Below are 27591 nucleotides of genomic sequence, written 5' to 3' on the forward strand. Positions count from 1 at the left end.
GTAATCAAAGATATACTGGTTTAAACAGCAATATGATGCCATTTTTTAACCTATTAAATAACTGGCAAATTTTTTAAAATACATATTAAACTGTCATATATTAAAAATACATATGCATTTATATTGAAAGGATGTGAGGAGACAAACACGTTTGTGCATTACTAGTGGGAATGCTTATTTGTACAAGTTTACATTATCTTATCTAAATCCCTTTGGCCAGAGATGGAATTCAGATTTTTTATTTTAAAAAGATAATGCAGGGGCTTCCATTTCTAAGAGGATGCATTTGAAGTTTCTTGGTGGGGTGGGAGCAGACAAAGCATATAAAACAATGATTCTCAAGACATTGGACCTCAAGAAGTGAAGGAGAGTGGTTCTTGGGAGACAAGAAACAAATTATGTAACCCCTAGGACTAACCCCAAATTATTGCTGGGAGAAAGTTTCCAAGCCATGGTGTAAGGAGGGGGAACTGAGGCAGAATTTATCAGTCTCTATGAGTTGAGGAGACAGAGCTGAGAATCCAGGGAAGGCAAGGTGGCTAGAGTTCACCAGATAGAGCGTTGGACATGAGAGAGCCACACACAGAGAGCGCCAGAGATGTGCTGAAGGCAACTTTGAATATAAAATTGAATACTAACCCACTTGTGTGTGAGAAAGGCCAGAAAAAGAAGCACCCAAAAGAATTAAAGGTAGCAATGCCCCAAATTCACATAGAGTGAGAAATAATGCCAGCCTGAAAAGCTTCATAATTTACAGGGCAGCATTGAAAGTACTAAGAAAGGTCTTGACCTCAGTATTAGAGGAAAACTTAACCCTAGACTAACTACTGTTCTTTTCCCACCTACCAAAGCTTAAAAGCAAAACTTAAAAAGAGATCACATTTCTAAGTATTTTAACCACATCTCAGAACAAAGTTAAAGAATATGTTAAGGATTAGAAAAAGATCTAACCCAGCAAGGTAAAATGCACAATGTCTGGCATTTGATAAAAAATTACAAGGCATGAAAGAAAGCAGGAAAAGACAAGTCATAAAGAGGAGGGAAAAAATCAAGTATATGACACTCTGGAAAAGGCAATACTGTGGAGACGGTAAAAAGATCAGTGGTTGCCTCGCCGGTGTGGCTCAGTGGTTGAGTGTCAACCCATGAACCAGGAGGTCATGGTTTGATTCCTGGTCAGGGTACATGTCTGGGTTGTGGGCTTGATCCCCAATAGGGGACGTGCAGGGGGCAGTCAATAGATGATTCTCACTCATCACTGATGTTTCTATCTCTCCCTGTCCCTGTCTCCTTCTCCCTCTCTTTCCCCCTCCCCCGCTCCCTCCCCCTTTCTCTCTTCCTCTCCCTCTCCCTTTCTCTGAAGAAAAAAAAAGATCAGTGGTTACCTACTTAAAAAAAAAAAAAAGATCAGTGGTTACCTAGGGATGGGGGAAGAAAAGGATGAATAAATGAAACACAGAGGACTTTTAGGCAGTGAAAATACTCTGTATGATACTGTAATGGTAGGTGTATGTCATTACACATTTGTCCAGACCCATAGAATATACAGTGCCAAGAGTGAACCCTCATGTAAACTGTGGACTTTGGGTGTTAATGATGTGTCAATGTAATGTGTCATCAATTGTAACAAATGTACCACTCTGGAAGGAGATGTTGATAATAGGGGAAGCTGTGAATCTGTGGAGCATGGGATATATGCAGTATCTCTGTACCTTCCTCTCAATTATGCTGTGAACCTAAAACTGCTCTAAAAACTAGTCTTTTTTAAAAATTAGGTAATTGAAACAGACCCAGAAATAGCATAGATGATAGAATTAGTTGAGAAGAACATTAAGACAATTATTATAATTGTATTCCATATGTTCTAGAAGCTAGAGGAAAGCTTTAACATGCTAAGTAGAGATACGGAAGTTATAAAGACCCAATAGAACATCTAGAAATTAAAACTACAATGTCTGAGATGAAGAACAGCATGGTGCACATTGCAACAGAAATGATTAGTGAGCTTGATTGTATTGAAACAGGAACTATTCAAAATCAAACACAAAAAGCAGGCAGAAAGTAACATCAGAAGGACTAAAGAACCGAGCAGAATCTACATTTCAGCAGCTACATGGTATTATTTTGAGTGCAAGTCTTGCCAAATAGGGGGACTGGTAAAACACCTCACATTTTGCACTGGAACTGCAGAAGGACTGTGCTTTAGGACTAAGGGCTGCCCCAAGACTACAGGCCAAAGGAAAATAAAACCTGTCCAACAAAGCCAAAGTTCAAACTATCATAGGACCAATGGGAAGAAGGATTTTATAACTTAAATTCAAGAGAAAAAGTATCAATAGAAGCAGACCTATGGATGAGCCACATGTTGAAATTGGCAGTCAGGGACTTCAAAATAGAAGTTAGAAACATATTAATGGATTTAGAGGAAAATATCAGCAGAATAATTGAACATATGGGGAAATATCAGCAGATAAACAAAAACTATAAAATAAAACAAATTGTTAATTCTAGAGCTAAAAAACATATCTAAGATGAAAAGTTCATTAGATGTCAACAGCATTTTTTTTTAAATTTCTTTATTGATTAAGGTGTCACATATTTGTCCTCATCCCCCCCATTCCCATCCCACACCCCTCCCCACAGATGCCCCAACCCCCTGTTGAACTTAACCATTGGTTAGGCTCATATGCATGCACACAAGTCCTTTGGTTGATCTCTCCCCCCTCCCCCCACCCTTCCCTATCCTCCCTCTGAGGCCCAATAGTCCGATCGATGCCTCCTTGTTTCTGGTTCTGTTCTTGTTCATCAGTCTATTTTGTCATCATTTCCCCTAGATGAGCGAGATCATGTGTCACTAAAGATATACTTATAAGAACTGAATGTGACACGAGCAATAATAGTTATGCTGACAGGCAAATGAATCAGTCTGTAGTGAGTTTCTTTCTGGACCAACAGTTCTTTTGAGACCCAATTTCAATGTCCACCAGTTCCTTATGTGTACATGTCAGCACTGACCCCTCAGCTCTGGATGGTGAACAAATGGTGGTAACGGAGGTCCGACTCCCTCTGGTTTGGTCTCGGCCGGACCCAGGGGCACGGCTTCACCCGGACTCAGGGGTACGTGGCCTCACCCAGACCCAGGGGGCGCGTGGCCTCACCCGGGCCCGGGACCCAGCCTCAGCAGGATCCAGGGGCACACGGCCTCACCCGGACCCAGGATCCGGCTTCACCCGTACCCAGGGGCGCGAGGCCTCACCCGGACCCAGGGGTGCGCGGCCTCACCCGGACCCGGGACTCAACAGCATTTTTAACATTGAGACAAATGTTATCAGTAAATTTGAAGATAGTTTAGTAGCAATAATCCTAACTGAAGCACAGAGATTAAAAGGTTTGAAAATAAGTGAAAAGAGCTCTCAGTGACCTGTGAAACAATATCAAGAAGTCTAGCATATATATTACTGTAGTTCCAGAAAGCAAGGAGAGAGAGAAGTGGCAATGGGATAACCTAATACTGTCTGGAATTTTCCCACATTTGGTGAAAAAAATTCAACTTGTATATCTAAAAACCTCAGCAAATCACTAACAGAATAAATATAAAGAAAAACTACATCATAAAACTAATGATAAAGAAGAAATCTTTAAAGCCACCAAAGGTAGACAATAATAAGAATGATGGATGCCTTCTCATTTTGATAAAATGGGGGAAGCAAGAGGATAATAAAATGGCATCTTTGAACTGTTAAAAGAAAGGTAATATAAGGCATTTTTGTATGTAACATAACACTAGAGGCCCAGTGCATGAAATTCATGCACTGAGGGGGGGTCCCTCAGCCCGGTCTGTGCCCTCTCACATTCTGGGAGCCCTCGGGGGATGTCCGACTGCCATGGAGGCAGGAGAGGCTCCTGCCATCACCACTGTGCTCGCCAGCCATGAGCCTGGCTTCTGGCTGAGCAGCATTCCCCATGTGGGAGCACACTGACCACCAGGGGGAAGCTCCTGCGTTGAGCGTCTGCCCCCTGGTGGTCAGTGCGCATCATAGCGACCGGTCGTTCCGCCATTTGGTTGATTTGCATATTAGCTTTTTATTATATAGGACTAGAGGCCCTATGCACGAAAATTCATGCAAGAGTAGGCCTTCCCCCGGCTGCCAGCACTGGCTTCCCTTTGGCACCAGCTTCCCTCCATCACCCAGTTCCCAGGCTGCTTCCCTCCTCTGGCCGCCCGCAGGCACCTGGGACCCCAGCTGGCTTCTCTCGAGCCCCACACAGGCATCTGGGACACCGACTGGCTTCCCTCTGGCCCTGGCTTTGTCAGGAAAGACGTCCAGAATAACGTCCGGAAGATGTCCAGTCTAATTAGCATATTACCCTTTTATTATTATAGGTTCCCAGTTATACAGGTCTAGGTAGCATCACATAATCAGATGCTCATGTGAGATAAATAAAGACTATAAACAGTCTCACTTCAGTTCAGTTCAGGTTTTACTATCAGGTAGATGATTTTTGGAGCCAAAAAAATTTTTAAAGAAATTATTTTGGTTTCAGAGTTTTTTGGATTTTAGAATTATAGAAAAAGGGTTTATGGATTCATCTTACCAGGAGAAAAATTGGCAATATGTAACTTTAAATGCCTACACCCTTCGAAGCAGGGATTTACTTATAAGAATCTGTGCAATGGAAATAATACATGAAGAATGTGTACTGAATGTTATATACAAGGATGTTTATGACAGCATTTTTAATAACAAAATAAATTGAAAACAACCTAAATGTTTCAATAGTTTCCCAATAGTTGGTTAAATTAGTTATAGTATTTCTATACAATGAATGGGACTCCGATATATCCATGAAAAATCATGTTATTGAAGAATATGGTGAAATAAACATTATCACATGTAACATGAAAATATAACAAAATAGTGTGGTTCCAAATGTTCATAGTAGTTATTGCTAATGTGGTTGGATTATGATTTTTATTTGCTTTGTTTTGCTCTATTGTATTTTTTAAATTTCCATTACTGAGTATGTATTCCGTTTGTAATCAGAAAAATCAAGGCTTGTTTTTTTTGTGTGTGTTGTTTTTCTAAAGCAAAGTGATAAGGTTTTCCTGTTGCTATTAAACTTCAGATCAGATTGTTTCTCATAGGAATTATCTTATTATCAAAGATCACCAAAGCTCAGCATTATTATTAAGGCCATAGCTTGATTTATCAACCATATCCCCAGATCTAGGGTCTGCACACCTGGATTTAAAGTGTCTCTCTAAGCTGCATTGCCTGTGGCATTTCCAGAAGGAATCCTGTTCAATGAAAAAAAAATAAGACCTTTCATGAGCATGAGCGATATTGAACCATTTTTGTTGCCACTTCAAACACTCTGGCTTAATCTACAGAGAACAGCTTTCTCAGATAAATTTTCCAGCACCACATCTAGTTCTTGGCTTGTTTTTAAAAAGTCTGCAGATTCTTTCATGAGGTCATTTTTTTAAGCTTAAATATCTACTTTGCTTTGAAAATCTATTTTCTCCCTTTTTAAAAAGAGCATACCAGGAGTTAAAATTGGATCACGTTTAAGCAAGCTACATCATACATCTGGAGTAAATTCCAGAGTATCAATGTCATGGTGTATTAGAGCAAAGACTGTCAAGTCTAATTTTTGCAGATCTGTTAAATCTGAAAGGACAAGCTGGACAGCCAGCAGCTTCAATCCCTGGGCTGAGGGATGTTTTCTAAAGTTATTCTGAAAGTCAGAGGGGAAAGGCAAAAAAGCCTGCAACATGGTCCTATTTGAATAGTTTGACGCCACAGTGAAAGGAAATGTCTTCATCATCTCTGCTGTAGGTTCTTAGAATTTGACTGTTAAAATTGGAAGAGGCTTAAGAAGTTGAGTCCAGTTGTTTATCCAGCACATATACCTCTCCTTCATCATTCTAGACAGATGGTATCTAGTATCGAACTACTTCTAATAATAATTTCATTTTCCTTGAAATTAATAAGTTGCTATTCTGATTTTATATATTAGTCTCTGTGTACTTAATATTTGCTAGAATTCATTGCTGAAACCATGTGGATTTGGAGTTTACTTTGTGGACAGATTTGATAACAGATTTAATTTCTTTAATAAATTTAGAGCTATTCATATTTTCTGTTACATCTTGGATCCATTTTTGTAAGTTGTTTTTCAAAGAATGTGTCTTTCATTTAATTTGCCAAATTTATTGGCATAAAATTGTTCATAATAGGGTCTTATTATCTTTTAAATATCTGTAAGTAATGCTCCATGTAGTAATTGGTAACTTATTGCTGGTATTGGTAACTTATATTCTCTTTTTCTTAATCAATCTAAATAACAGTTTACCAGCTTTATTGGTATTTCCAAGTAACCAACTTTGGCAACCTTGTTAATTTTCTCTATTGTTTTTGTCTGATTTCTGTTGCATTGATTTCTGCTTATTATTTCCTCCCCTTTACTTAGTTTGGTTTTATTTTGGTTTTCTTTTTCTAGCTTCTTAAGTTGGAAACTTAGTTCCTTTTATTTTAAACCTTTCTTATTTTCCAATTTAGCATAAAAGGCTATAAAATTTTAAGCACCATTTTAGTTATATCCTACAAATGTCTTTAAATGTTTTATTGAGGTATAATTGATATAAATATATACATATTTTACTTATGTACATATCTATGAACATATCGTCACCACAATCAAGGTGCTTGACCCCATGCATCAACAACCCGTTACTTTTTAAATATATTTTTATTGATTTCAGGGAGGGAGAGAGAGAGAGAGAGAGAGAGAAATATCAATTATGAGAGAGAATTATTGATCTCATTGATTGGCTGACTCCTGCATGCCCCCTACTGGGGATCGAGCCCGCAACCCCGGCATGTGCCCTGACTGGGAATCAAACCGTGGCCTCCTGGTTCAGAGGTTGACACTTAACCATTGAGCTCGCCAGCCGGGCAACAACCCAAATTTACTTAGTTCCTCACTGATGTTCCCTGGAAACCACTGATTGACTTTCTATAGCAATAGATTAATTTGTACTTTCTACAATATAGATAAGTGCAACTACAAGTATCTATGCTTTTTTGGTCTGGTTTCTTTCATTCAGCATAATTATTCAAGATTCATTGACACTGTTTTATCAAGAGTCCATTCCTTCTTACTGCTGAGTAATGTTTCATTTGATGGATATTCCATAATTTGTTATTTTACCTGTTGATAGACATTTGGACTTTTCTAGTTTCTGGCTGTTACAGATAAAGCTGTTCTTAAGATTTATGTACAAATCTTTGTATGGAGTATACTTTCATTTCTATTGGGTAAGTACCTAGAAATGGAATGGCTGACTCATATGAAAAACTATATTTATCATTTTAAGAAACTGCCTAACTGTTATCCAAAATGGTTGTACCATTTTACCCTCCAACCAGCAGTATATGAGGGTTCTAGTTCATCCACATCCTCGGTGTAAATCTTTTTATTTTGTTACTATTTTTTAATTTATTGATGAGACAGAGATGTTTGCTCTTCTATGTTTGTGCGTTCCTCCTGTATATGCCCTGACTGGGGATCGAACCCGCAACCATGGCATATCAGGATTACACTCTAACTAACTGAGCTACCCAGCCAGGGCTAGTGAATCTTTCTCGTTTCAGCTGTTCTAATAGGTGTGTAATGGTATCTCAATGTGTTTTTAATTTGCATCTTGTGAATGACTAATAATGTGAAACATCTTTTCATATTTTTATTGTCCAGCTGTGTATTTTCTTTGGAGAAATGTCTATTTAAGTCCTTTGCTGATTTTTTTAATTGGGTTGTTTGTTTTGTTGTTGAGTTTTAGATGTTCTTAATATATTCTGGATATTGATTCTTTATCAGATATGTCATTTGCAAATATTTTTTTCCATTCTTGGAGTTGCTTTTTTTATCTCTAATGTCCTGTGGTGCACATAAGTTTTTAATTTTGATGAAGTCACATTTGTCTTTTTTAAAACTTTTGTTGCTTGTGCCTTTGGTGTCATATCCAAAAAAATCATTGCTAAATCCAATGCCATGAAATTTCCCCCCTGTTTTCATCTAATAGTTTTATAGCTTTAGCTCTTGCATTTGGTCTTTGATCTATTTTGAGGTAACTTTTGTATGTGGTGTTAGATGAGGGTCCAGCTTCATTCTTTTGCATGTGGATCTTCAGTTTTGCTGAAAAGACTGTCCTTTCCCCCCATTAAATGGTGTTGGTACCCTGTTGAAAATCATTTGACCATATATGTGATCTTCCCTCTTGATCATGATGTATGACCCTTTCAGTGTGCTGTTGAATTCAGTTTGTTAGTCTCTGTTCTATTCCATTAGTTCTGTATGTCTGTCTTTATGCCAGTAGCACACTGTTTTAATTATCATAGCTATGTAGTAAGTTTAGAAATCAGAAAGTGTGAAGATCCCCAACTTTGTTCTTCTTTAAGATAGTTTAATGACAAATTTTAGGAGGGATATTTTTTCCTAAAAAAAAAAAAAATGCCATTGAGATTTTGATAGGAATTGCATTGAACCTATAGATTGCTTTGGGTAGCATGAACATCTTAACAATATTAAGTCTTCCAAAATATGTTCATGGAGTGTTTTTCTATTTATCTTTGTCTTCTTTAATTTCTTCCAGCAATATTTTATATTTTTAAGTGTGCAAGTCAAAGCTTCCTTGGATAAATTTATTCCAAAGTGTTTTATTCTTTTTGATAGCATAGTAAATTGTTTTCTTAACTTCCTTTACTGATCTTTTCATTGTTAGTGTAGAGAAATAAACTGATTTTTGTGTGTTTTTTTGTATCCTGCAATTTTGTTTAATTTGTTTGTTAGTTGTAACAGATTATTTTTTAAATCTAAATGTAGAGTTTTCTACATATAAGATCATGTTATCTGCAAACAGATCATTTTACTTTTCCCTTTCCAATTTGAATGCCTTTTACTCTTCCTCTTGCCTAATTGCTCTGGTTTGGACTTCCAATATTATGTTAAATAGAGGTGGCAAAAGCAGGCCTTCTTATCTTAGAGAAAAAGTTTTCAGTCTTACACCATTGAATATATATATATATATATATATATATAATGTTGAGGTAGTTTCCTTCTAAACTTCGTTTGTTGAGTGTTTTTATCATGAAAAGGTGTTAAATTTTGACGAATGATCTTTCTGCATCATTTGAGATGATCATGTGGATTTTTTCCTTCATTCTTTTAATGTGGTGTATTGCATTTATTGATTTGTGTATATTGAGCCCACCTTTGCCTCCCAAGAATGAATCCCACTTGATCATGATGTATGACCTTTTTAATGTGCTGTTGAATTCACTTTGCTAGTACTTTGTTGAGGACTTTTGCATCTATGTTCATCAGGGACATTGGCCCATAGTTTTCTTTTCTTGTAGTGTCAGATCCAGCTTTGGTATCAGAGTAGTGCTGACTTCCTAAAATAGTTTGCAAGTGTTCTCTCCTCTTCAGTTTTTTGGAAGAATTGAAGAAGGATTGACAATTCTTCTTTAAATGTTTGGTAGATTTCATCAATGAAAATATCTGGTTCTGGACTTTTCTTTGTTGGGATGTTTTTGATTACAGTTACCTTACTAGTTATTAGCCTATTCAAATTTTGTTTCTTAATGACTCAGTTTTAGTAGGTTGTGTGTTTATAGGGTCTAATTTTCTTTTGATTTCTTCTTTGATCCATGAGTTATTCAGAAGTGTGTTACTTAGCTCCTAATATTAGGGAATTTTTCCAGAGATCTTTCTGTTATTAATCTAATTTATTTATGTTTTAGTCAGAGAACATTCTTTGTATGACTTGAATTCTTTTAAATTTATTGAGAATAGTTTTATTGCCAGAAAATGGTCTAAGTTGGTAAATGTTCCATGTGTACCTGAAAAAAACATGTATTATGCTTTTGTTGGGGATGGAGTGTTCTGTAAATGTCCATCTTATCAAGGTAGTTGTGTTAAGCCTTCTATGTCTTTTTTATTTTTAATTGAGATATAATTGATATGATTGTATAGTTTTAGGTATACAAGTTAGTTTGATACAATTATATCGTTCAATATGACTACAGTAGCACTAGCTAACACCATCATGTCACATAATTATTTGTGTGTGTGTTGAGAACAGTAAAAATCTAGTTTCCTAGCAACTTTGAAGTTTATAATACAATATTGTTGACTATAGTCACTATGTTGTGCCAAGCTTTCCACCTGCCCTTGCCAGGCCTAAGCCTCCACTCAAGCTACAAAGTTTCATTATAGAAGGTAAACAAATTCAAACAAATGGCGGCAGAATGGAGCTTGAGAGAGCAGGCCAGGGTTGCCGCCGGCAACAGGGGAAGCAAAGCTTTCCACACACCATGTCCGGGCCCACCCACTTAAGGCAACAAAGTTTCAATTATAACCCCAACACAAATGGCTTCCGGCCTTGGAGGGAGCCCCAGGCTTGGCTCTGCTCCAGGCTACAAAGTTTCAATTGTAGAAGGAAAATGAATTCCAGATACCAGGGCCTTCACTTGGGTTGCCAGGGGGCATGGCCGGCCTGCAAACCACCATAGGCCCCTCGCTCAGGCCGCCCCATGCCCCAAGGGAACCCCCACCTGATCCGGGATGCCCTTCAGGGCAAACCAGCTGGCTCCCACCCCTGTACCAGGCCTCTATCCTATCTAATAAAAGAGTAATGTGCAGATTGATCATCACTGAAACACACAATATAGCTGCCCCCATGTGGTCAAAGATCCTGCCCCCATGTGGACACAAGATGGCCACCACAAGATGGCCAGCAGGAGAGGGCAGTTGGGAGGCACCCGGCCTGCAAGGGAGGGCAGTTGAGAAGGACCAGGCCTGCAAGGGAGGGAAGTTGGAGGTGATCAACCCTGCAGGTGAGGGCAGTTAGGGGTGACCAGGCCGGCAGAGGAGGGAAGTTGGGGGCAAACAGGCTGGCAGCAGAGTGGTTAGGGGGTGATCAGACTGGCAGGCAGAAGTGGTTAGGGGCAATCAGGAAGGCAGGCAGGCAAGCAGTTGGGAGCCAGCAGTCCTGGATTGTGAGAGGGATGTCCGACTGCCCGGGCATCCGGACTAAACGGGCAGTCGGACATCCCTTGAGGGGTCCCATATTGGTGAGGGTACAGGCTGGGCTGAGGGACAACCCCTCTCCGTGCACGAATTTCGTGCACCAGGTCTCTAGTCCATTGTATATATGTATATCGTATCTTCTTTATCCATTCATCCTTTGATGAACATTTACTTGCATACTTGATTGAACATGGTGTGCTGATATCTCTTCAAGATACTGATTTCTATTCCTTTAGATATATACCCAGGTGTGGGATTGCTGAGTCATATAGTAGTTTGATTTTTAATTTTTGGAGGAACCACCATATTGTTTTCATAATAGCTATACCTAAATTTACATTCCTACCAATATATCCCTTTTCCCAGCACATTCCCTTTTCTCCACATCCTCACCAACATTTGTTATCTCTTGTCTGTTATAAAAACTGTCCTAACAGGTGTGAGGTGATATCTTATTGTGGATTTGATTTGCATTTCCATGATTGAGTATCTTTTCATATAGCTGTTGACTTTAGTATGTCTTTTGGAAAATGTCTGTTTGGGTCCTTTGCCCATTTATTAATTGGGTTTATTTTTTCTGATTATCTGCCTACTTTTTCATCATTTATTGAGAGAGGGGTATAGACATCTCTGACTATAAAATCTACTTCTCCGTGCAGTCCTATCAGTTTTTGTATTATGTACTTCTGAGCTATTAGGCTCATAGTGTTTAGGATTGTTATATCCTCCTGATGAATTGAGACCTTTATTATTATGAAATGATCTTCTTTATCTTTCCTCTGAAATTTAATGCTATTATGGTATATCTTTCCAGTCTTTTTGCTTTTAACCTTATGTGTCTGTATATTTAAAGTATTTTCTTGCAGGAAGCTTGCAGTTGGGTCTCACTCATTTATCTAATGTGACAATCTCTTTTAACCTTTCAAATATATAAAGATTTTCTGTACCATTTGAAGAATTTCTCTTCCTTGGGCTAAGCATCTTTTTGTTATGGTTTGGCTGATACTTTATCTAAATCCTTCACTATTATTATCAAACTCTTGTGCATTTTGCTCAAAAGGGGAGGGATATTATATCACAAAGGATACTTGGCTTTGGCATCTGCAAGAAATGCTGACTATTGCATGTTATATCAGTTGATTAACATTATCAACAAAAATCTATATCTATTTGGTTCTTCACCATTTAGTTAAAACCAATCTGGATCATCTGTTCCACTTTTCTTATCCAAATCGTATTTCAAAGGGACTTTAAAAAAAATCACCTATTCCTTATTACTCTGAAAATGTCTGTTTTATCTCAGTTACACCAATTTTAGTTGAACTATTTTGAGTGTGGGTCAAATAAAACTAGACTATAACTAACAGGATATTACAATGTTTGCCTTTTTTTCCAGGTAAAAATGTCTCCATCCTGTGATCCATCTAAAGGGGATCCTGCTGTTAAGAAAGTGAGTACGTTTTAAAGGCAAAAAACAACTTCCTCCCTCTGTGTGTTTATTCTCCTCTGTTGAACAATTTTCTGAAAATGACCATGATTTTTAATCACCTTAATATTGTCAAAGTCTCTTTCTGATGAGTTGCCTTAATGATGTACCACCAGGACTTCTTGCCTCTTCCTCAGAAGCCAAGTGGAGGGTTAGGCCTAGCATCGGTCTCCTGGCAACTAGGGGCCTACCATTTTTCTACAATTCTCGTCCTGGCATAACTGAGTGGTAGCAGATGAAATGTATTCTAAGGAGGAAAGCTGTGTAGGTACTGGCCTGAGATATTAGTATTTCAGCGCATACCACATAAAGTCTTCAGTAAGTACTGTGAGATAGAACTGTCAATGCCACTTCAATCCCTGACTCTAAACTTTGAGGCACAAATAGGCTGTGAGTCTTTCAATGGAGCAATCCCCAGGTGATGTCAAGAGAACCACTGAAATTCTTCTCTTTATCCAGCTGCCACAGCACAGCTCAAATGTGGTAAACAGATTGACATTTTTGCTATGTTTTCTCTTACCGTTTCTGTTCCTCTGGTAGTTGAAGTGGATTACCCTTTTTGACAATTGCAGCCAGCATACATGTCAGCAAAGGATTTTAGAACTAAATTAACAACTTGCTGGCTCTGGTGACTAACAGCAGGTTCTAGCTTCAAAGCAATGTGCCAAAAACAGGTCCCTTTTCTCTGCCTTCAGAATCTCCTGAGACATTTCAAAAGAGAAAAAAAAGGAATAAAAACAAAATATTGTCTGAAAAGCTCTATAACAAGCTGCACGTGAAACTCTCTTTCACTGTCTAGTTGGAGCGGGCAAGAGTGAGGCCATGATTGTTGCTGCTTAGAACTATCATACGGTAACGTGAGCTGGAAAGGGTTTGAGTAACTTAGTCTCACTCAGTACACAAATGAAGAATTTGGAATCCAGAGGGAATTTTTTTTTTTTTTTGCCTTAGCTCACAAAGGTTAGCTATGGGACACACTTCTAAAGTAGAGGTTAAAAACATGTGCTTTGGATTCAACCAGACTTGGGTTCAAAGATGGATTCTTCTATTTATTTATCTGAGTAATCTTGAATAAGTCAGACCCTTCCTTTCCTCCTTTGTAAAATGATGGTGCTATCTCTCAGAATTGTGAATACTAACTGAGATACTATTTAAGTGCCTAATACTATGCTTGACACATAGTAAGTACTCAGTAAATTATTGATATACAGTAAATACTCAGCTATTGTTGAAACTAGTGTTAAAACGGGTCTCTAAGCTCCTCATCAGATACCCTTCTACTTTATTGTGCTACTTATATATTATACTCATTCAGCAAGTATTTCTTTTTAAAAAATATATATACTTTTATTGGTTTTTAGAGAGAGAGTAAGGGAGAGGGAGAGAGAGAAACATCAGTGAGAGAAGAACATCATAGATCGGCTGCCTCCTGCATGGCTCCCCAACTGGGGATGGAGCCCCCAACCTGGGCACATGCCCTGACTGGGAATCGAACCAGTGATCTCTTGGTTCCTCTGTCGATGCTCAATCACCGAGACGGGCAGCAAGTATTACTTTAAACTAAACACTGAGCTCAGAAATGGACTTCAGAGATGAAAAGTACAATCCTTTTCTCAAGGACCTCAGTATTTAATGGGAGAAGTTGACGGGTAAACTGACAATTTCCATATGAATTGACATGCTGTGGCGGATGCATAGGTGCTGCAAGAGCGTGGAGGAGAGGCCCTGTTTTGAAATGACTAAGCTAATTTAGTACCACACTTATGTGCTTTATGCTGGAGGCCAGTGAAGACGTTTCAGAAATGGTTAGCTGCTCCCTTACAACCTTGTTACTAGTTTATAATGAAAGCAAATCCTACCACACTTATAGATGTTTATTAAATAAATATTCATTTAGAAATAGATTTGTTCTGTTTTTTAAGCTTTCTAATGTCCCAGCTGTCTATCATTGTAGGTGTCTATCAGAGAGGTAGCAATATCATAAAAAATAGGATTCTGTTACTCTTGTAATAAGCCTCAGACAAGGAGAAACTTCCTAAGCCAGTGACTGGACACAGGTGGCCCCAGGAAGCATTCCTAAGTGATCAGTTATAGACTTATTCCTCTCCATGCAAGAGTTGGGACTATCTCTAAGTTATTCTACCCAGTCTACAGATATGGAATACCTTTTATTTTAGCAATGGGGTCCATTTCTAACATTACCATTCTGATTAACAAGCCATTAATTTTACCAGTAGGAAAGCTTCTCCTCCTTCTGAGCTAATAAGTAGCCTTAGGTGTTGGTCAATGTATGAACAGCTGAAGGGCTTTTAATAGCTGCCTTTGGGCGTGCATGGTAGCTGGCAGTCTCTGAAATATGGATTCTTCTTTAGGGCCACTGATCACCCTGAGTTGAAGCCTAATAACACACTATTCGTGGTGTCTAGAACAACTTTAAAATATACATTAAAACACGTGCCTCCCCCAGACTAAAAGATCAGGGGAGGTTTCCCAGAGGAGGTAAAGCTTGATCTAGCCCCAGAGTCCAAGGGAAAAGGTGCTCCAGGCAGACATGGGTGAGTACAGCACATTTCAGGAAATGGGGGTGCTTCTGTGTATTTTAAATGTAGGAGCAGGCAAAAGCCTGGTGCAATAAACGGGAGCCCAGATCACGAGCAGTCCCAGTCTATTACGTTTGCTTTTATCTTGAAGATAAGGATTCCTGTCAAAGGTGAGATTGCAGGTAAAAGACAAATTAGAACAGTAAAGACAGCCCTGGCCAGTGTGGCTCAGTTGGTTGAAGCATCATCTTGTGCACCAAAGGTTGCAGGTTTGATCCCTGGTTGGGGTGCATGTGGAAGGCAATTGATCAATGTTTCCCTCTCAAATTGGGGTCTCTCTCTCCCTCCCTCTCTCTGCCTCTCTTTCTCTCTTCCTCTCTCTCGCCCTGTATGTGTGTATATACAATCTCCCTCCCTCCTTTCCTCTCTCTAGAATCAATAAAAAAATTAAAAATAAAAGAATAAGGACATTTGTCCAAGCAAAAAAAGGCTCTAAACCTATGTAAATAGAACAAAGAGATAAGATAATAAATTCAAGTCTTGGTTCTGTTTTTCCTCAGTATCCTTTCTGACACCCAAAGTCTGAGTTTGATGTCTTTCCTTTTTTGAGCTTATATAGCATCCTGAGCGAGTCCCTACCAACATACTTACCTTCCTTTTCACTTACATGTATCCCCCATTAGATTGTATGCCTCATTAGGGCAGGGACCACATCAGACTTGTAGAACAAAGTAGTCACTCAGTAGTTGTTCAGTGAATGAGAAAGATATGAAAGAGATTCCACAGGACCTTGTGTTGTTTGTGGGGAGTGAGGGGGGAAAGAACTTTCTGGCCTGATAGAGAATGAACAAATGAACCATCGTTGCTGGCCCAGGCTTGTATTCCCAGTGTGGTCAGTTCCTTACTGTTTGAGCTATATCGTCATCCGTACTCTGAGTGAGATTATGTGAAGCTCAGCACCTAATTATCACTTCCTTAGTTGGGTATGTATTTTTGTGTGTCCAGGTTTGTGTGTGCATATATATGTACATCTACATATAAATTCAGGTTGTCATCCTGGAGCTCCAGTCGCCCTTCCCAAAGTCACATTGACAGATGGAGGCACCAGTGTCTGTTGAACAGACTGACTTCCAAAGTGACATGTGTAAGAAACACAAAGGAGCAGTAGTGTTCTTGATTTGAGCCAAAAATTCTCTGTTGACCAAAAACTGAAAGAAGTGTTTGGTGACTCTGCTGTCACTCTTGGCCCAGCCAGGAGTTGAATCAGTGCTGAGGAGACAGAGCCGCGTTTCTGTGGGGATCTGCTTAGCTCTTGGGATGGGTGTTTCGGGTGGGAGTCGCCCTTCTGTTTTGCTGCAATGTCAGTCTAGCAGATTGTGAGCATGGATACAAAACATCTTTTTGCAACACAAGCATTTTGCATTTTATATATTCTTTCTCTAAGCTTTGGATGGAAATATTTATCATATATGTCATATAAAATCTACACTAATAAAAGAGAAACATGCAAATTGACCATCACTCCACTATACCCACCAGCCAATCAGAGCGAGTATGCAAATTAACCCAACCAAGATGGCTGTGGAAACAGAGCTAGAGCGAGCAGGAGGCTTGGGTTGCCCCTGGTGATAGAGGAAGCCAAGCTTCCCGTCCGCCCTGGCCAGCCCTGGCTTCCACTCAAGGCTATAAAGTTTCAATTATAAAAGATAAATAAATCCCAGATACCAGGGCCTCTGCTTGGGTCACCAGAGGGTGTGGCCGGCCTGCAAACGACCACAGGCCCCTCGCCCAGGCCGCCCCACACCCAAAGGGAACCCCCACCCTGATCCAGGACACCCTTCAGGGCAAACCAGCCGGCCCCCACCCATGCACCAGGCCTCTATCCTATCTAATAAAAGAGTAATTTGCAAATTGACTGTCACTCCAACACACAAGATGGCTGCCCCATGTGGTCAAAGATGGCTGCCCCCATGGGGACACAAGATGGCCACCACAAGATGGCCAGCAGGGGAGGGCAGTTAGGAGGGACCAGGCCTGCAAGGGAGGGCAGTTGTGGGCGATCAGGCCAGCAGGGGAGGGCAGTTGGGGGTGACCAGGCTGGGAGAGGAGGGAAGTTGGGGGCGACTGGGCCTGCAGGGAAGGGCAGTTGGGGAGGACCCAGGCCTGCAGGGAAGAGCAGTTGGGGGCAACCAGGCCTGCAGGGGAGGACAGTTGGGGGGAACCAGGCCTACAGGGGAGGGCAGTTAGGGGTGACCAGGCCTGCAGGGGAGGGCAGTTAGGTATCAATCAGGCTGGCAGGGGAGAGGTTAGAGGGTGATCAGGCTAGCAGGCAGAAGCGGTTAGGGGCAATCAGGAAGGCAGGCAGGCGAGCAGTTGGGAGCCAGCAGTCCTGGATTGTGAGAGGAATGTTTGACTGCCCGTTTAGGCCCCATCCTCCAGGGGGATCGGGCCTAAACGGGCAGTCGGACATCCCTCGAGGGGTCCCAGGTTGGAGAGGTTGCAGGCTGGGCTGAGGGACACACCCCCCATGCACGAATTTCATGTACTGGGCCTCTAGTTTGTATATAATATTTCTTATGTATGTAAGATTTCTTCTTAATGGCCTCTAACTGGTAACTTCAATAAAGTTGGAAGATAAATGTTTCCCTAGGACTTTTTCAGTGTTTGATCATGGCTGGCCAGAAATTTAAAAATCAAGAAGCATTTCCCTGAGACAAAAATTGCCATAATAGTCCATTGCAATAAACTCCCTAGGGTAGTTGCAAACTGGAGGTAGACAATGTTTGAGGTGAATTAGAGGGATATAGAGAGGTAGTTGAAGGTAGCATCAAAAACCACTTGGCTATGATGCATCTCTTTTCAAATCCTAAAGAGACACCGTCCAGGAGTTTGTGTAGCAAAGTTAGAATAGTTACATGCATAACAACCAGGGAAAGCGGTTTCATCTTATATCTATCACAAAAGCATGCTTGCAACCCTGTTTTAGGTGAGCATTTTTTGCCGGTGTGTTTGCAGAAGCCTGGGGGACCAGAAGCTCTGGCTCAAAAGTATCCTCAGGCTGAGGGAACCCACTTGAAGAATCACAGTTGATATTCTCAGAGTGATTTCTATCAGTTAGGGACGAGGTCCTGGGAAGGGCAGGGTAGGAAGCGTTGCTAATAGTTCTGGGTAAATTCAGTCGTGTTCCACAGAGCCTTGAAGGTGCCAGGCCTTGGGAGGTCAGAGGTCAGTGAATTCTAGTCCTTGCTTTCAATGTATATACAAGTTAATGGTGACTGCACTGGAGGGTATAATAACCATAGCTCCCAGAAATTGGTTATCAGTTTCTCAAGTATTTAAGATTATTATAACAATTTGGAGCTGATTTTGGGGGGTTTTTTGGTCCAAGTGTTCTGATGAGGTAAAATTTTTATAGCCAGTTTCCAGTCTTGCCACTCATGTCAGGAATGTAGATGACTATATTTGCTCATGATTTTTATTGACTCACAGCGGGGTTTTGTTTGGTTTTTTAATTTGTATTTTTAAGGGAAGAAGCTCACAGCGGCTCTGTTTCCATAACAACAGGAAAAGCTGACTGCAGTGTGTCAGCTGACTGGCCCCAAGAATGGCTAGTTGATAGTTTCACAAAAGTCAAGGGAAACATGAAAAGGAGAAAGCCCGAAGAGAGATGAAGCGTTTTCTAGCTATCATCTGACAGTGGCTTAAACAAAGATTCATTTGCCCTTTTTTTGGCTCACTCTTAACTCTCTCCTGCAAAGATGCAAGTGATAGCCCCTGATGGGATGTATGCTGCCTTTTTTTTTCTTACAGTATTTGTCCAGTAATACATACCCAAACATGACAGCTGACTTCAGTGTCTTTACAATAAAAATACGGAAATGGAGGACATGGTTTGGTCTTCGTTTTGCATAGGCAGGTGGAAGATCTCCGCAGGCCTGGTGCCTCTTTATGCTCAGGTGAAGAAGCTGGGCTCAGTCGCCGTCAGACATCTGGAGAGCGATTTGGAAGGAAGCATAGAAATTCCTTGTAGTTCAGAGGTCAGAACTGGTACCTGTGGGTGGCCACAAGGTAGAAGGAGATGTCAGCTTGGTTTGAGAATTTCCTAATAGTGGAACAAGTTACCTGGTGTGTTACCAGAGGTGTTTGATCAGTGGCGGGATGTATTGCTCAAAACTGCAGCAGGTTTTCCTGCCATGGCTGAGAGGTTGAGCTGGCTAATTTGTAAATCCCTTAGAGCGTTAAGATCTTATGAGTTAAAAAAGAAATCTTATGATGCTGCAGTTATATTAAAACTCATTGGTGTGCTGAATGATTTTAGTTAGATCCATACATCCAGCCTGAATTAAAAGAGTATGTTGTCCATCAAAGAAAAAAAGATGGATTTAGATAAGAAGATACCTTATTTTAAAAAATCATTGCAATGAGGGTGGAGGGGGCTTTTGCCATAGGGAGAATGCTCTGACCCCAAGATCTGCAAGGATGTCGAATACCAGCTAGAAAAGAAACTTATTTTATAGGGGTAGGGAAACAAGGCTAGGAAGAACCAGATTTGGGGGAGCGAGTGAAAGAATTGGACAGTTGAGAAGGGAATGTCTTTCCTGGAGGTCAGCCAGTTCTCAGAAGGACTATCCAGGAGGGGCTGTATGCTGACTCAGGCTGAGGACGGGTCAAGGACTTGGGTGAAGCAGAGAAGCTTAACTAAAGTTAAGCATTTTGTTCCAACCAGCCATAGGGAAGGAGTTCAGCTAATCGTTTATGAGGCAAAGAATGAGAATTTGATTGGTCTGTCTCTGGCTGTCATAGTTGTAAACATGGTGGCATCGGGAATCCTCTCTGTCTATGAGGAGGAGTGGTTCCTTGCAGTAGCTGTTACCCAGAGCAGGGTTCTGGGATTTCCTTATCTGGAGCTGCTTTCCAGGAGCTCGGGGCTCAGGTGACGCTTAACAGGGTCATGGCTCTGACTCTGATGCCATGTTCTTTCCTTACTAGAGGCCCAGTGCATGATTAAATCATGCACATGTAGGGTCCCCTACACGCTTTCGCTTTTGATCGCTGGGGAGCTGGGTGCCTGTCCGCTGGTGCACCAGGCCTTTCAGAAGCCTCCAGCGTGGCGGAGGCTTCTGAAAGGCCTGGTGCCAGAGCGGACAGGCACCCAGCTACCCCGCTTTTGATGGTCCACGGCAGGACGTGAGCTTGCTGCCCCAGAGGCTCCTTCTGTGCCGCAGCACAGCCATGGCGCAGACGCTGAGCTCGAGTCGCCGCTCAGCGTCCCGCCCGCCCAATCGGCCACCCCGAGTCCCGCCCCCCTGCGCCTCCTGGTCAATCGTGGGCATAGCGAAGGTATGGTCAATTTGCATATTTGTCTATTATTAGGTAGGATTCCTCTCCATAGTTATGACCTGAAGTCCATGGACTAGGCTTTTCGAAACCTGCTTATTCGTCCTCAAGTGGAGGGAGAAAATGTCACCTGCAGTTACTAAGAGGGACCGCGGTGACCATTTGTTTGTTGTACTCACCCTTCTCACCAATAATTATGCATATCTTCTGGTCTGAAAAGTGAGACTAGCTGAGGATTTCAAAGGATCTCAGAGTTCTTATGCAATGTACAAATCTACTCCTCACCCATTTATTTTGCATTAAGTGGGTATTTTCTCCTCACCCATTTATTTTGCATTAAGTGAGTATTTTCTAACATAGCATTTTGATTTTTAATGGTTTCTTTAAAAATTAATACTTTATTTTTAGAGCAGTTTTAGATCTACAGAAAAATTGAGCAGAAAGTACAGAGTTCCCATCTATTTCCCTCTTCAGTTTCCCCTATTATTAACATCTTGCATTGCTGTGGCACATTTATTACAATGGATGAGCCAACGTTGGTGCATTGTTATTAACTAAAGTCCATTCGAGTTCACTCTTTGTGTTGTACATTCTGTGGGGTCTGACAAATGTATATTGAAATGTATCCAGCGTTTTTAGAATGGTTTCACTACCCTGAAAGCCCATGTTCCACCTCTTCATCATTCCCTCCCCGCAAACTTCTGGTAACTGCTAATCTTTTTTTCTGTCTCTATTGTTTTGCCTTTTCCAAAATGTCATGTAGTTGGACAGTATATTGCCTTTGAAGATTGACTTCTCTTACTGAGTAATACCCACTTTAAGGTTCCTTCAGGTCTTCTTGTGGCTTGATTCCATTTCTGTAAATGGAATGAAAAGCACATTAATTTTTTAAGCAGCCATTTTTCATGGTTGGCTTGATAAACAAGTTGATAGCAAATTCATGATTCTATTCACACATGCTCCTGACCCCATCCTATGTAAACAGTACTGGTTTCTAGAGCCAACTATGGGGCATTTCTTATATTGTTTCTGTTGGGAATCACATTTTTTCATCCAATGCATTGGCCTCTTATCTTTAAGTCATTGATAAAATATTTGTATAAAACAAAGCCCAGGATAGAGCCCTCATCACTAGAGACCTAGGTAGCATTATTTATGATGGCAATTGAGAGTTAATGGGTGTAATTTTTCTCCTTCATAATATGACATCCCTGCATGAACAGAGTCAGATCGTAGGAGTCTCTTACAGTGAGGTTGAAGGTAAGACAGTATCAGAGCCGATGGTTCTTTAGTCCATCTCTGCCCTCTCAGTGTATGGAAGTGAACTCCCTTATCAGAACAATTAATGCCATCATATATACCATCTCCTTGGAATTTGGGACCCTACTGCAGTTTAGAGTATCAACCAAGTTACAAATGGGCCTTTCCCCTCCAACAGTGTTTCCTAATGAAGCTTTTAGGCATTAACTATAGTACATGGCAGGGATCTTTTTCAGTATGTGTGACAGATTAACTAACAGCCTATTATTTTGCATTAAGACAACTTAGTAAGCCATTCTTAATTGCACTATGCTGACTTGTCACCTGTTTTAAAGGTCACAAACAGCAGAGCTCTGCAGAGTTTGAGCTGCTGTAATGTATGTGGGTGGGTGGTATACTGTTACTGCTGAGTGTAGCCTTCAATTAATGTGCCATCCCTAAAAGCTCACACTCCTTTCATGTAGTACCAGAGCATGGGATTATGTTCAAGAAACAGTGAGAAACTTGGGTTAAAGCAAAAGGGAATGAAGAGAAGATAAAGATGAAATAGGAGCTGTCAGTTCTGCCTGACAAGTCATTGCCTTGGGACTTTTGTGTTTTGTTGTATTCTACGTATATCCTAGGGCATTCTGTTTGTGATTGACATTGGTTCTTCTATTATGACATGAATAAGTTTTAGCTCCCTGTTTTGTAGTGACATATCTACTAATGATAGATATTATTCCAGAGTTAGTATATCCTTAAAGGAGAGACCCCACTCCAGATTGTTAAATCACTTTTTTAAGTCAGTTAAGACTACCTTTGTACGGTACTAAATGGGGCAGTGCCTATCTGTCTGTGGCAACTTCTGTAAGAGAAAATGAAATCATACAGAAATTTCTTTGCAGTCTTTAGAAGGAAGAAATGATCTAATTCTAATGACCTCACTCAGCGTTTCACATTTAGCTCGGAGAAGTCTTCATTAATGCCAATCATCTCCTTCTCTACACTTCCCATTTACTTCAATAGTGTTGTCATTCCCCAATCAGAATATACCTTCCCATTCCAAACGCCTCATCACTGACCGCCTCTGTCTCCGGGGCTCCAGTCCATCCTCCACCTCTGCCAGTGCTTAGGAAGCTTCAGTGGCTCCCTGTTGCTAACAGAGTTAATCTGAAACGGTTTCGATTGACAGTCTAGACTTTTGATGCATCACCAGCTTACATTTCATCCTCATCTTCTCTTCCTTTCCTTCTTCTGTAACCAAAGGGAATTTCTTATTGTTTCCTATAGTGACCTTGGGCACATCACAGAACCCAGGACCTTAGTTTCCTCAACCATAAAATAAGGGTAATGAAATACTGACCTCCTAGCGTTTTTGTGATGGTTAAATGAGGTAATGCGTGTACAGTGCTTGCAACAAAAGCTAGCACACAGTAATTACTTGCTCAATGACTGTTAACCGCTGCGGTGGTGTGGTGGTAGTTACTCCTCTCACATCTTAGAAGACGTAAACGCATTTTCTTCCTACTGTGATATTTCTTTTCCATTGTGGTATTGAAGGTCTGTTTTTTTATGGATATTTTCCAGTCAAACTTTTGCCATCTCCACCTCCAACTTCAAGCACTCTCTTCCCTTAGAGCTGGTCATTCTAGAGTATGGTTCCTACCCTAGGTGAACGCACAAGAGATGTTCTTCCAGGTGCTTCCCTCCTCTCTCCAGTCAGCTTGGCAATGAACTTGCTTATTTTATTATTTCATTACCTAATCCATTATCAGCTGTAACCTATTGAGAGTTTTGAGACCTTGGGAAATGAGGGTGTGTGAGAAGTCAGGTTTGTGTCTGAGAGCAAACTGTGTGGATGGGAATTTTAGGAAAGGTGTTTTCTGTTCATGGTTTCACCTTAAGTAAAAGCATTAAATATTAAGGACCTCTAATGTGGGTGAAGGTGGCGAAAGTGTAACTGAGGCCTATAACTGAAGTAGAGGAAGATTTGAAGGCGAGGCCAGCAAACTCAGTTCACTCACCTCTACCCCCCACCCCACCCCCAGCAAATGCCAGGAATGCCAGTGAAAGGCTCCTAGAGAGCCAAAAAGACCAGTAATCACGTTGCAGAATTATGTCAGGTTGCCCATGTCTCTTGCAAACGAGGTCTAGCGTGGGAAAACGATTAGGAAAGGAAACGCTGGGATTTTGATGTCAGGACCTTCTTTATTGTAAAGAAGAAGAAATGAACAAGCAGAGCTCAGTCTTCTGGGACTGTCCCCGTCTTCACAGACGATTTAGCCGCTTCCTATCCAGAATCCCTAGTCCTGTTGTTATCCCTGTTCCTCCGATCCCAGCCTTCAGGGTGGCAGTGGATCATGGCTGTTTTCCTGCTTCGAAGCTTGATGTGCTGGTTAAGAAGCCTGTAGATCCTGAAAGCCCTGGTTGGCTTTCTTCCTTCCAGCGGATGTAATTACAGCTCTCACTTCCACCATGTCTGTGAGTCACTGAGCTTTGAGAATGCTGGCGTGCTGTGTTCACCCGGCGTCCTCTCCCCGGGGCTCTCCTAGATTATCAGGACCTAATTTTCCACTGGATTTACTTTAATGCTGAGCGTTACAAGGTCATTTTCAGGGCTCTGTCACTGTTTCTTCCTCAGAATGTGCAGCTACAGTTTAATTTTTAGCTTTTATCGCTGCACTTCATTACATGGGAAGAAATACATTAGTGCTAGCAGATCATATTAAATGTGTTTTTCTCTTTTCCAATTGGAAAATCACTCCTAATCAATTCTAGGTTGGTGGGTTAGATGGCCTGGGAATACTGGGAGGGGTGCTTTCTGTTTATAGATGTGCCAGTCTGAGATCGTGCTCAAATTCTGTTGTTCCCACTTTTGTTTTGTGCATGACACTGATTTGGCAAATCAGTTTTTCCACACAGCATCTTAGTCTGAATCTATTAATTCTCTTCAGGCTGTCGTGAGTGTTCTTGACCGTCCCTCTAGTTGCTTGCCCTAGTCCGCTTCTGATTCTGCAATAAAAGCCACGATCCGCTTTAGTAAACAGAACCATCTTTCTTGAAACTTCACGCCCTAAATGCCTAACCTCATGGTGCCCACATCTTCCCTGGATGGTAGTATGGTCCAAGGTGGCATTGCCCTGTGATAAACCGGAACGTAGACTGAGAGGAGCCATGGGAACTGCTGTGACAGGACAAGAGCTTGGTTTCCTGATTCTCGGCCCATTGTTCTTTCTTCCGGGCACTTCTCTCAGGAGAATAGATAACACAATCGCAGTACTCCCTGCCATTTTCTTAAATGTCAAATAGGCACAGGGCCCAATGCATTATCTCTAATCCTCACAACAATTCTGCAAAGTAGGCTTTACAGATAAAGGAACTGAGACTTGGAGAAGCTGAGTAACCTGGTCAGAGCCACTCAGCTAACTGTGGCAGATCCGGGTGGAACCCGTCAGAGCCATGCCCCGTGCTCTTCCTGCACCGCGGAGGGTTTGTGAACGGTCCAGTGAACGTGTAAGAAGGAAAAACCTGCTTGCTTAACCTTCCCACCTCTTCATCCATCTCATCAGCAGATAATTAACGATTTCCCACTTGCTCTGTGTCACGCACAGCACTGGGTGCTGGTGGGTAAGACAAACTATGGGCCTGTCTTCAGGGAGCTCTCATTTTCATGAAGCTTTCCCTCCACTCGCCCCATTCTCGCTCTCCTGCAACCTGCACCCACCCCTTTCACTGCGGGGCTTGCCAGTTTTGTCAGCTGTGCTCTGATGACCAAGCCACATGACCAGGCTCCCAGGTCGGCTGGCTCTGTGCAGTGCCTGCAGGGTCTCCTGTGCCCTCCGGTTAGTAGCACTTAGAGCTTACAGCGTCCTGGGCTCTACCTCCCGCTCTTTATGCATTACCTTCTTAATCTTCTCGGCCACTTCATATGGCACAGTTATTATCATTATCCCCAGATTACAAAATGGAACAAAACGCCTAGCTGAGAGAGAACATAACCTGCCTAGAGTGAGTGCTGCTGATTGGTGACAGTGGCTTTGGGCTCAGGCAGATGCGCTCTAGCAAAGAGGCTGTGCCCACCAGTGTGTGCAGTGTTACCGGGAAGCAGGCCCTGTCCCCCCAGCAGCCCGAGGCACACTGAGTGGAGGGCTCCGCACTAGGAAGCGCTCAGGGCAACAACAGGAGAGGCTTTTAATACATCCCACGGTTTGGGAGAATTTTTCTACCTTCTTAAAAGAGTTGGTACTTACGTTTTCTGAGAGTTGAAATAATCCTTCCCCTAACAGTGAATTAAACTAAATAAAATAGATATTTCCATTGAGATAAAGGACAACATGCAGAAGTCACAGAGATTCTTGACATAATCCAAATGCTTGAACATAGGAAGGCAAATGCCCGCAGTTTCGCAGTGGGCCAGGAGAGCAAATGGCTGTCTGCTCTTCTCCCTAAAATGAACAGTTCAGAATAGACCAGGATGTGGGTTTATTCAGCAGATGTCTGTCGAACATTTGCTGGTGTAGAACACTGGGAAGAGGAGGATGAGTAAGTACAGTTCTGATATGCATGGTGTCCACGTCTAATGGGAGAGGCAGGTAAGCAGGCCATTCCATTGTGGTGGGTGCAGCAATACAGTCATGCACGGGTCACGTGCAAGCAGATCTACAGACAGGACAGGGACTCCGAGAAAGCGTTCCAGAGAAGGGGCCAGAGCCGAGACTTCCACGTCTCATCATGTGTAAGAGCATACTCTGGACCCCAAAATGTTGTCATTTCAGGGGCATTTTGATGGTTTATGGAGATAACGTGAGAGCATGTTTCAAGTAAGGCCCACCTTGACAGCTATGCAGCTTGTGGTTATTATAGTAACCTCTCAAGCCTTGCTTATCAACATTGAAATCTTTTTGTGGGGTTTTAATGTCCCCGGATCTAAGAGACATTAAACTCCTCTTAAATTATTCAGCTTTGTACTCCAGGCCTAATATAGTAGGGACTCTGGAAATATTTGTTGAACCACAGAACTGGATCCAGTTCATGATGCCTGGAAGCGACAGGACAGGAGCCTGCACAGGCAGGATGTAAACCAGCTAAACGGGCTGTTAGTGGACGGGCTGTCTTCCCACGAGCCCTTATTCCCACCCCACCCTGCTTTTCGAGCCCATAGAACCATGGAGAATACAGAATCCTAGGCCTATCTACAAATAGTGCTCCCGTTTCACCTCAGACGACGTGCCTTTCACACAGAGACAGTCTGGACGGCCAAGAAGAGGGCCTCTCCATCCTACAGTGACTCCGTTTCCAGAAGGACCCAGGGCAGCCCAGCAGGCGCTCCTTAGTTCAGTCTCTGGGTGCCCAGGATGATGGCTTGTGTTGTAAGAAAGGACGTGTCACCTCCAGTTACTTCACACACGGAGCAACCACATTTTTCAATTTCTAAAGGATGTGGTTGTTGGAAACCCCTTCTCGGTATCTCCAAAGAGTTTAAGGACCTAGAGGAGGAATAAGATCATGGTAAGCCACCCCTGTACACCTATGTGGGGTGTCATGTTTGAAATTGTGTGTGTGTGTGTGTGTGTGTGTGTGTCTGTACCTGTACATGCTCACTTACTAGTTTGTTACTCCAGGTTTTCTCCCAGGACTAGGGTTTATAAAATGGAGGCCCCACTTAGGATGCTTAATTGGTTGCAAATTTTTTATTCATACTGGGTAAGCCTCCTAGCCTGCTCTTCCTCAATTTATACAACCCTGTTTACTTATTTAATAAAGTAGGTATAGGACCTAGAGTTCAGTCAGAGTCACAAAGAACCATGTGGCAGGAACATTCTTGTCTTACTCAAGTTTCTTGCACCTGCTAAGATGCATGTGAACTCGAGTATTGAAAGCAACATATCTAAT

General features: G+C 41.6%; 2 protein-coding genes across 2 annotated transcripts in view; one reads left to right on the forward strand and one right to left on the reverse strand.

Moving 5' to 3' along the window:
- The window catches only part of VPS8 (VPS8 subunit of CORVET complex), a 246690-nt gene that overhangs the window by 202811 nt on the left and 16288 nt on the right, over positions 1–27591 (forward strand). The window contains exon 45 of the mRNA XM_054713802.1: positions 12491–12544. Coding sequence (XP_054569777.1) covers positions 12491–12544 — 54 coding nt within the window. The remainder of the gene's footprint in view (positions 1–12490; positions 12545–27591) is intronic.
- The window catches only part of C3H3orf70 (chromosome 3 C3orf70 homolog), a 111087-nt gene that overhangs the window by 3742 nt on the left and 79754 nt on the right, over positions 1–27591 (reverse strand). The gene's annotated exons all lie outside the window — the stretch shown is intronic.

Source organism: Eptesicus fuscus, chromosome 3 (genome assembly GCF_027574615.1).
Source record: "Eptesicus fuscus isolate TK198812 chromosome 3, DD_ASM_mEF_20220401, whole genome shotgun sequence".
Classification (NCBI taxonomy): Eukaryota; Metazoa; Chordata; class Mammalia; order Chiroptera; family Vespertilionidae; genus Eptesicus; species Eptesicus fuscus.